General features: G+C 37.6%; 2 protein-coding genes and 1 pseudogene across 15 annotated transcripts in view; all 3 read right to left on the minus strand.

The window, feature by feature from the left end:
* Positions 1-402, minus strand: part of LOC101573386 (deleted in malignant brain tumors 1 protein-like) — a 136,377-nt gene extending 135,975 nt beyond the window's left edge. For all 14 annotated transcript variants that reach the window (XM_023708922.1, XM_023708920.1, XM_023708919.1 and 11 more), the window contains exon 1: positions 368-402. In XM_023708922.1, coding sequence (XP_023564690.1) covers positions 368-377 — 10 coding nt within the window. In that variant the 5' untranslated portion in view covers positions 378-402. The remainder of the gene's footprint in view (positions 1-367) is intronic.
* Positions 384-11,380, minus strand: part of LOC111815021 (putative DMBT1-like protein) — a gene marked incomplete at its 3' end in the record, with an annotated part of 23,844 nt that continues 12,847 nt past the window's right edge. Inside the window, exons 4-6 of the mRNA XM_023709052.1 lie at positions 7,170-7,202; positions 3,473-3,535; positions 384-418 (exon numbers count right to left, since the gene is read on the minus strand). Of these exons, the coding sequence (XP_023564820.1) occupies positions 384-418; positions 3,473-3,535; positions 7,170-7,202 (131 nt within the window). The remainder of the gene's footprint in view (positions 419-3,472; positions 3,536-7,169; positions 7,203-11,380) is intronic.
* On the minus strand, positions 7,582-8,460 carry LOC105741385 (annotated as a pseudogene).

Raw genomic sequence — 11,380 nt, forward strand, 5'->3', positions numbered from 1 at the left:
CGGGACTATTCTTAGGCAAGACCAAAGCTGACTCAATAAGGAGCAAATGCCCTGTCCACACTCGTACTGCCTTTACATTCTTTCATTCATTAAACAAATATGCATTCAGTGCCTATAGTGTGCCAAGTACCGTGATGGGCGCTAAGAATATAGTCATGAGCGAGATGGATGAACTCCCTCCTCATTCTTGTGCTGCAGGTGGTATTAGGCACCCCATGTATTGAATTTGCCCCACATCTCTTGGTATTGAATTTGCCCCATTCCTGAGCACGAATCATTCTTTCTATGGACTCAAAGTGCCAGATGTAGCAGCCATGATACATCCCACCTAGCTTTTGTTGTTTTAGCTCATAGTTTACTGACTTACCTGGTGGCATGGTTTGGTGGTGAACATCCAGGATAGCTGAAGCTGATGGAGCTTTTAAAAAAACAAGGCAAGGAAAATGACTCCTGAAATTTAATAACCAATAGAAAGAGAAGGACTTCTTTACCTGTTCCATGTAGTCTGGACAAGAACTCAATTACCTTTGCACAAGGGTCTTCCAGACAAAGAATTTTAAAAGGAATGGGCAGCCTTGAAAGCACTATGCCAGGCAAGAAAACACCATTTTGTACTGTACGGTTCCACATATGAAATGTCCAGAATAGGTAAATACATAGGGACAGAGAGCAAGCGGGTGATATCCAGATAGACAGGATGGCCACGGCCAGCGGCAGACAGCAGAAGCACCACGGTCCTTCCCCCAGCTTGGCAGCTCCAGGGAAGAAGCCTTGCTGTCTCAAGCAGTGGCATCTGCAGAACCGCGTGATGCATGGAAGGTCACATTCCCTGGGCGCTGACTGCACGCCAGGCTCTTTGTTAAATGCTTGAAGGGATTCACGGACTTAATCCTCATCACAACCCTTTGAAATAAGTGACTGTTCCTTTTTATAGCTGAGATCGCTCAGGTCCCAACTGATGAAGAGACAGGGTGAGGCTCCACGGAGCGGCAGTGGTAGAGGGTAAGCTCAAATTCAGCATCTCTGAGTCCTCGCTGAGAATTGCACTGCAGCTAATTGGAAATCCTACCAAGTCTTCAAGAATACACTTATGCAGTCACAAGAGCCAAGGTGTTCTAAATTTTTATTTTGAAGCAGGGTCTCCCTGTTTGGCCCATGCTAGCCTTGAGCTTCTGCCTCAGTCTCCCGAGTGCTGGGATTGCACATATATGTCAGCACAGCTCTGTAAGAGGCCTAAGAATTTTTAAGAGTGGGCTGAGACATGAACAAAGCTAGAGGTGGTGGTGATAAAGCGCTGCTGCCACCATCTAGGCTACGGGCATATGAATTTGGGCCAGTTAAGTGTAAGGGTTAGAAGATTAAATACAGGCTTGGCTCAGAGACTATCTCCTACCCTTAGCTTCCCTCATCTCAAAGGGGTCCTTTGGGTTTTTGAATACGCAACATGGGCAGTCAACAGTTAATAGAATTTTCATGTGGTTTAGACAACAGTTTTAGAATAGTCTAGAGATTAATCTTTAGATCTCTGAAGTCAGATTATCTGTGTCATCATTCCATGAGCTCTGAGACAGGATTAACCTATTTGATCATGAGTGTCTACATCAGGAAAAGATTATAGACATCCCTCATCCAGCTATTGGGAAGATCAGTTTTTAAAAATTGCATAAAGCATTCACCATAGTGATTAAAAGACATAAGGCAATGCTGTTTAATAGAAATTAAATTAGATTAAATTGGATCCATTGCACATGTAATTATAAACTTTCTGATAGGCACACCTTATTTTTTTTTTCTGGTACTGGGGATCAAACTCAGGACCTGGCACTTGCCAGGAAGGTGCTTAAGCCACTGAGCTACCTCACAGGCCCTTGGTAGGCACATCTTAAAAGGGGAAAAGAAACATGTGAAAGTAATTTTAATAATATATGTTATTTAACATGTATCTCAAATATTATAATTTCAATATGTAATCAGAATAAGATGTCAATGAACAATTTTACATGCTTCTTATATAGTCCTATGCCTTTTTTATAAAACAACTTTAGGTATGATTGCTATACAAAAAATTGTATATGGTTAACATATGCAATTGATGAGCTTGAACATAGACATACATCTGTAATAATATTGCCACAATTAAGAGGATAAGACTCTTACCTCCAGCAAGAGTCCTTGTATTCCTTTTGTGTGCATGGTAAGAACTTTTGAATTCTAACACCTTAACAAATGTTTAATGCTATGCTAAATAGCCACATGGCGCTATACTATTAACTATAGGCACCATGTGTACAGCAGATCCCTAGAATTTATTTATTGTGTATAACTGAAACTTTCTGCCCATTGTACAGCAGCTCTCCGCTTCTCTAAATCTTTGAAATATCCGGAGTATATTTGACACATACAAAATATCTCAGTTACCGCTAGTTGTGTTTCAAATACTCAGTAGACAAAAGAATAATGCAGATACAAGAGATTATTAGAGATTAGCATTGGTCTTGTCAGACTGTAGATTACATGATAGTAAAACTGACATGTGAGCAGTTACGGGTGGTAGAGACAGTGTTAACAAGTACAATGACAGAATGCAAATGGGCCAAAAAGTATAATGGATATTGGGAAATGGGAAGGAAATCTTCAAATAAGAAGGGGAACAACTGGTGAGGGAAGAAGAAAAGGATCAAAGGGACGAAAGAAAAAGAGAAAGGAAGGAAAAATTGGACACAAAGTTTTGTAAATAAGGAAGGTGAAGGGGGCTGGAGGATAGGAGAATGGGGGAAAGAGAAGACTCAAGATGTACCATGTACAGAGACAAATACCCTGTGATGGATGTGGCGGTTACGTATATCTAAAATGTACTAATATGAAAAATGAAATCGACCATAACAGTGACACTACTAGTGTGTTCAACGTGACCAGGAAGAGGTCTGGCTTCTCGATGGGGCTCGTTTGGGAAAATAAAAGTTTCTGGGTTGTCTGCTTCCCAGACAGCAGATAGATGCTTTACTTTATTTCTTAAATTTAAAAGATATAAAATGACCTTTACAAGCTTTTCTTTCTCTAACACACATTCACACACTTGTATTCTGACCTTTTCCTCTCACTCTGTATGTCTGCAGGTTTACGCTGTTATGACCCCGTGTGCATTCATTGGTCACAGCGGTCATGTAGTATGACTGTATTTCCTTTCTTGTATACTGTATTTCTTCTTTCTCCTCCACCTCATATTTGCCCTGTTTTTTTTTTTTTTCAGAGAATCCCTGAGTTACCATGTTGATGTTAAACTACAGCTAATCAAATATAAAGGGAAGCCGGTAGTGTGATGTCAAGACCATTTTGGTCTGTTTCTTATTAAATTATTTGATCTCAAAGGAAACATTATCAGTAGTAGAAATGATACCGCAGAACCCCTGGCTAGCACCTTGTGCAATTTAGGGGCTGGATTAAACTCTAATGGCTGGGTGAGGTGTCTTACCTGATGATGCTGAGCTTGCAGCAGCTACAAGAGGTTGTCCGGTCGAGATGGCAACAGGAAGAACTGCAATAAAGGAGCATCTGTTAATAGGAAGCAGCAGCTTGTGGTAACTACAGGAAGGTGCAGCCACCCAGGGACTCTTTGTGACTTCGCAAGATGTAGCTTCACATCCACTCTGAAGCAATCACTGCATAGGCAACAGAAATGCTAACCCACCTCTTAGCCATTGATCCTCAGTCCAGTTGGGCTCCGGCATTCCCTATCTTTTCTCTGTGAAGCTCAAAGTCCAAGTGCAGGTCCTTGGTGTTTTGTGGTGAGAATTACACCACAAATGCTCTCTCTGAAAATTAGCCTGATGATTTGGGTTTTCAGGATCCCTGGTGTTTTTATTCACTCGTTCTGATTGTCTTTCTGCTGAACCTGTTTTATTGCTGGCACTTCTGCTTTGGGGTGTTGCACTGTTTGTAAGTGTTGGATTATTCATAGGTGCCGTGCTACTTATAGGTGGTCCACATTCTCTCTTACTCATCAGATTGATTCCATGCCATATCTCATCATGGGAATTGCTCACAAATGTATGGAGTCTTGACAGAGAAAACTACAGTAGATGGTGAGCCATGCTATCCATTTGTCCTGACTTGGGTGTCTGTCTATGGCCATACCACTCTCAACATGCCCGATCTCATCCAATCTCAGAAGCTAAGCATGGTCAGGCCTGGTTAGTACTTGGATGGGAGACTTGGCTGCCTGCTACTGCTCTTACCATGCACTGATCTCTCTACTTGTAACTTAGATCACTATGTTTCAATGTGTGTCCTGAATAATAGGTTCATTTCTGAGCCACTGAAGAATACTTACTAAAGAATTTTATTTCGCATACAAATTCAGTAGGCAGAATATTGCCTCCTCTCTCAAGGATGTCTGTATCTTAATCCCCCACACCTGTGAATATGTTAAGTTACATGGAAAAGGGGAATTTGAGGTTACAGGTGGAAATAAGACTGCTAATTGGCTGTTTTTGAAATGTACTGATTGTCTCAGTTCCAATGCAATCCTAAGGTACTTAAGAGTAGAAAGAGGAGGCAGAAGAGATTAAAGGTGCTAAGCTGCTGACTTGAAGATAGTGAACTTGAGCCAAGAGCCAAGGAATATAGGTTGCTTCTAAAAATTAGAGAAGGCAAGGAAAGGACCTTTGTTTTCCAGAGCTTCAAGAATGATTATAGCTTGGCTGACCTGGTGCTTTAGCCCAGTAAGACACTTTTAGACATCTGACCTCTAGAACTACCAGACAATAAAGTTGTGTTCTTTACCTATCAAGTAATGCAATTTGTTATCACAACAAAGGGGAACTCAGACAATGTGGTCAAGTGATTCTTCTTCCAAGGAAAATTTGAACATATCACTTATAAAAACTGAGTATTTGTACACTCTCAGGGCAACTGGAAGGTTAAAGATAGTTATTAAATGTACATTCACAATGGTTTCTGGAAGTTTTTCAGAAGATATTGTTATCTCCTTTTTTAAGGAAGTCAGGGAGTCTGCAGGACTGACACCCTGGAAGTCATTTCCATACCAATTCAACTGTGAGGACCAGGTTATGATGAGTCACCCAGTGAAATAATTTCGTAGCCATACTTTCATCTAATTCTGGGTTAAAAAAAAATTCCAAGGAAAAGAGCACAAAAATGTTCTTTCACACATGATAATGCATGTGCTGAATTTTTATCACTTATCGGTACCAATAAATTGCAATGTTGATTATTCAACGAAATTGGCAATTTTATTTGATCTTCATATTGATTTTCAACAAATCTTCAGTGTGACAGGACTAAAATATTCACTGTAAGACACAGTAAATTCCTGATGAAATGTAGCCCAGTGGACTTGAGTCTCAGAAATACTTGCTGAATGATTGTTTCGAAGACACTGTAATGCTAAAAGATTTATCACACAGTGCTTCCTATTATCTATGACTGCTTGCATCCTATCCCAGAAGAGTTTGGTAAATGTCATGACATTGTTTGGCCTGTGAAGCCTAAAATGTGTACGATGCAAGAAAAGTTTTTCATTGTTTAGTTTCTACATGCAAAATGCAAAAATAGGACAAATATGAAGTAAAGGGAAAAGAAGAACTATAGAATACAAGAAAAGAAATACTATGTACTACATGAATGTTGTGACGAATGCATATGGAATAATGATGTAAACATTGTAATTAACTTAATTAGAACTTGTGATATAGTTACAATTATATGAAAAGTAGAAAAATAAGGGCTAGATTCTCATCAGACTAAGAACTGAGTAGACAAGATCTAAATCTGAAGTCAATAACAATATATGCACGTGATTTGGACATATGGATGTAAACATCCAAAAAAGGTGATAAAAGATATAAAAAGAAGCTGCCTCTATATAAAGGAATAAGGTTGAGAGATGGGCTAGGTTTGTTTTTTTCTTCATAGGATTCAGTTCTTGTAGTGTTGCTTGATCTTTTTTTTTCAAAATTTTATTGATAAACAGCAATGAGACAGTTTCAAATCAAATCGAAAGTACAGTTTCAATAACTAACACACTGCATATATTCTTCTTAGTGGTTAATTGCTGTACAAGATGCAGACTTGAGATCCTATTTACAAACACCATTAGAACAAATCATTCTATTCATTAAGAGAATGTAACTATATATCTATCCTAACCACTTTGAATGCAGAGATACAAAATGGACATTCATCTGTATACCCCTTTTTTTCTAAGTTCCGTTATTTGAATATTATAGGTGTGTAAACTCAGCAAAATATTCTAAAAGAGTCCAGTAGCCCATAATAGCAATGGGTCTTCTGTTTAACTGGCAATGTCAGAAATTATTGACCTGAGTCCCCCACAGCTCAACATAACAGCATGGCTTTACTTCCTATATTTCGTCTTCATACTTTTCTACTGGACCAAGGTAAAGCAGGACCTATGCAACAGGAGTTTTAGCTTTTGGGTCTGAGAAGGTCAGTGAAATCCCTTCCAGATTTATCCTGAGATCCTGTACCTCAGATTGTAGAACCTTTGTCAGTGTCAGCCATGTGGATGAGTCACGGCCAATGCTTGGCCAATGTCCTCTCTGTGAAAGTTATTGTTTGATCTTTTGAACTGCATAACTGGATAACTACTTAAAGTAAGTCTCAAAAATAAAAAGAAATGTCTGACCTTAAATTAGAGAAACAACTAGTAACTATGTAATTCAAGTCCTTAGACAGTACCTGGAACACTGTAAACATCAATAGAAATTAACTGTTGCTATCATTCCTTGTCAGTGATCTCATCTAACCTAGAGGGAGCAGTATGAAGTGAGGATTTCTTATTCCCCTCTTTATAAAGGGTACAAGTTATTTGCCCATAGTCACACCAAGTAGGTGCAGAAATGGAACTAAACCCAGATCTTTTGCTGCCAAACATGTTATCTTTTCCTCATCCCAAAGCTCCGCCTTGGCTCATACTAAATTTGTCTTGGATGCGCTCCCATTGGGTTTACTAGCTGCACCGGCTCACCAGTTTTCCAACACACCAGGAAACTGATGCAAAATTTGCCCAAAGTATCCCACCAAATTTGGCTCAGCAATTAGGATAAAACTTTTGTTTATAAATCCAAAGAAAAGGTTGTACCAATGAAGGACCAAGAATAGAACTTCATCATGAAAATCCCTCCTACCTTGGGGCATTGCCAGTGAGTCTTCTGTGTTCTCTGTGGAAGGAAGGGTTGAGAATTAGGTGACTGTGGGAACACCAAGGAGCTAATGCCAGTAGGGTCACAGTCCTTCCCCAGTTGTCCTGAATTCCAGAGAATGAATGAACATTTGCTACATAGTCATATTAGTGACACAAACAGTTTACCAAGATTTCTCCTTAAAACTGTGGTAGGAATTATGCTACCATGTAATTATTTGGAGGTAGGAAGTATTTCAAATCTTTTTTTTTTTTTGAAGTTTGATGACACAGTGCTTTATTTAGAAAAAGATATAAGGTATCTTTTTTAAATGGTACACTAATTAGACATACTAGATGTATTTACACACCAAAGAGGGAATAAATATACACTGATTGGAAAACAATTATCCACTTATTTATTTTGCACTTCCACTGTCCATCTTCTGTTTCAGTTTTCTTTGTCCTTTGTAAATCCTTTTTGTCCTTGCTTTTAATCTGGTTTTACCCACTGGATTTCTACTGGCTTTTCCTCAGCTGGTATAACAAAAATGTCTTCAGTAGGATCATGAGGAAGAACAGTCTTTGGCTCTTTCTTTCTCAGTTTCTGCACATCTTTTACTGGCTGCTTCTCTTTGTATTTTGCAGCTGTGATGGATCTTATGATCCGCTAATGCATGTTTGGTGGTTGGTAGTGAGGATTTTCATGCAGTTTGCCCTCCAAAACTTCCCTGAAAAATCTTTATCAGGTTTAAGACAAAATGAGGTCCTATTTCTACAAGTTGAGCATCTTCATCGGTGATCTGGAAGTTCCAAAACCATATTCTATTATCCAAAATGGTGAAAGTAAATATATGGTCCACAAATGACTGGCTTTGGGGATGATACCGTGGTATGCTAAAAATCTGAATTAAGAATTCTTTCAGCAAAACATAATGGACAATTCATCAAAGCAGGGTCAAAATACAAAAGTGGCTGAGAACCTTTCAACTAGTTTCCAGTCATTTTTAATTCACTTAGGGTGTGAATATTTTGAACAAGAAATTTGACAGAGGGTCCATGAGGTGAATTTGAAAGCCACATATAAAGATCTTGTTTTTTCTTAACTTCAAAATAGATGCATTTATTGCAGTTTTTCATTTCACAGACCTCATTAATCACAAATAATTTATCTCTACAATCCATTTTAGTATCTGCTTTAGAATGAAGAATTAAGGTTCTGCATCTTTCTCATTTCTTTTTGGCTTCTTTGCCCAAACCTGCAAGTCCCCACACCGCTTCCTCTTGGCGGCTGCCATCTTGCCCCAGCACCTCTGCTCTGGATTGTCAAGCAGCATTTTTAACAATGGTAAGGTTACCTTAATCACCTAAGAGTGCAGAAATGGCAAATAATGATCATTAAAACCTAATATTGAAACTCAAGCTTCCAGAAAAGGAACAGAAAGTTAAAACCATAGCACTTATGAGAGAGAAAAACATAAAAATTGGAGCAGAAATTAATGCAACTAAAAAAAAGTATAAAGAATTGATGAATTGAAGAGTTGGTTCTTCAAAAGATTAAATAAAATTGACAAGTCCTGAGTCAGTCTTATCAATAAAAAGAGAGAACTCAAATCCATACAATTAAAACCGAGAAGAGTAAAATTACAACAAATCCTGCAGAAATCCAGAAAAGCACCAATACCTACTTAGAGAATCTGTATTTTTGTTTCATCTTTTTGGGACAAGGTCTCACTATATAGTTCAGGCTGTCCTTGAACTCACAATTATCCCCCTACCTCAGCCTTAACAATACTCCCGAGTGATGAGATTACAGGTGGGTGCCACTGGCTCAGAACCGTGTTTTAATAACATGTACTAGATGAAGACATAATCATGCAATGTATGCAATGTATTAATTACTGTAACTGTCCTACTAACCTATTTTGAAACTATCAAATTGCTATTTCTTTCTCATTAAAATTAATAAAAAATTAAAATAAAAAATAATGTGTACTGTGCAGATGAAATGGACAGATTTCTAGATACTTGTGAATTACCAAAGTTGAGTCAAGTAGATAGAAATCCATCCAGGACCTTATGGATTCACAGATGAATTCTACAAGAAATTTAGAGAAGATATAATATCATTACTCCTCAAACTTTTTAATGAGATCGAAAGGGAAGTGATGCTCTCCTATTCATTCCTGGAAGCAAGTATTGCCCTAATAACAAAAGCAGAGAAGGATCCAACCAAAAAAGAGAACTACAATCCAATATCCTTAATGAACATAGATGCATAACTCCTCAGGAAGATGTTGGCCAACAGAATCAAGAAGATTATACATCATGACCAAGTAGTATTCACCCCAGAGATACAAGGATGGTTCTACATAAGAAAATCAGCTACCTCATCTTTAACAAAGGGACCAAATACTTCCCTGGAAGAAAGATAGCCTCTGTAATAAATATTACTGGGAAAAATGGCTTTCTGCATGCCAAAAATAAAATGAGACCATATCTCTCACCATGTACTAGACTATAATTGAAATGGAGCAAAATTACAAATATTAAAATATAAACATTTAATCTGCTGGATGATAAATAAAACTTGTGAAGACACAGGTATAAAAAAGACTTTATGAACAAAACCCCAAACCCATGGGAAATATTACAAAGAATTAACAACTGGGATCTCATCATATTAAAAAGAAATCGCCAACAGAGTGAAGAGACAACTCACGGAATGGTAAGTAACTTTTCCTACCAGCTATTCCTCAGACAAAGAACTAATATCTAGAATATATAAAGAACTCAAAACAAGTCAGACCCCACCTCAGTTTAAAGACCCAAGCAAAAATAGGCATGTAAAACGAATAGACACTTCTTAATTAAATTGGTACAAACAGTAAGTAAACATATGAAAACATGTTCAATAGTACTGGTCATTTGAGAAATGCAAATTAAAACAACAATAAAATTTCATCTCATACCATAAACAATGGCTAGTGTCAAAAAATCAATCAATGCTAGCAAGGCTGTGGAGAAAAAGAAATCCTTCTCCACTGTTGGTGGGAGTGCAGGCTAGTACAACCACTGTGAAAATCATTTGGAGATTCCTCCAAAAACTAAAACTGGAGGTTTCTGTCCCATTGACCCAGATATTCCCCCTCTTGGTATCATCCAGAAAGAATTAAAAGCATCATATCACAGTGACACACGCATATACAATTTTTAATACCTAAGTCATGGAAATAGCTCAACTGTCCTTTAACGGATAAAGAAAATGTGATTTTATATGCAATGGATTACTATTCTGTCATAAATAAGAAGAGCCCTGAGACATTTTTAGGTAAATGAATGTACCTTGAGACCATAATTTTCAGTGAAATAAGTCAGACACACATATTTAAGTAACACGTTATTGCTTTTGTTTGAGAAATTGAAAGGGTGAGTAAAGACCAAAATGGATGAGAGCTATTGGAGACAAGAAAGAAAATATTCAAACAGGAAGGAGAACAAGAGAGAGGGGAGGGGAAAGGGAAGGAAAGGCAAAAAGAAACCAAGAGAGTAGAGGAGAAATGGAAACATAGGTTTTGTAAATAAAGAGGGAACTTCAGTTAAAGGGAAAGAAGGAGGAAGGGGAAAAAAGAAGAATCAAGAAATATTATGTAAAGGTAAAAATTCCCTATGATGAGTGTGATCATTATGTATATTAAAAGTGTGCCAATAAAGTTAATTAGAAAATAATGGCAATTACGATCTGAATTTTGATCCTTCCTGCCAGTTACTGGTTTACTACTTTCTCACTCCCTGCCCAGACCAATGCCAGAATGGAAAATGTTGTATACATAAAACAAATAATGAACTTACCTGAGGTAGGCTTTAAATACTCAGCCACTGTTAATAAGCAGAGAAAGTTGAAGTTCTATTTCAGAAAAGGGAAGTCTTTTATAGAGATGAGTAATTAAAAATGAGCTTTAGAATGAAAGAAATGACTCCCAGAAATAAAAATGTTGACATTCTCTCAGTTCAGATGGCTTTCTCTAGAAGCAGTTATAAATTCTTTTACTGCAGTGTTTTTTCAGATTAGGTTTCCTCCTTATGTTTCTGTAGTTGATTCTTTACTTCAGATGCTATGAGTTCTGAGAATTCTTTTTTTATTTCAAAAAAGAATTCCACTCTGAGTTCCTCTATAACTTTCTGCTGTTGCTTATTTACTATTGACGCTATTAATTC

Source organism: Octodon degus, unplaced genomic scaffold (assembly GCF_000260255.1).
Source record: "Octodon degus isolate 3935 unplaced genomic scaffold, OctDeg1.0 scaffold00010, whole genome shotgun sequence".
NCBI classification, from domain to species: domain Eukaryota; kingdom Metazoa; phylum Chordata; class Mammalia; order Rodentia; family Octodontidae; genus Octodon; species Octodon degus.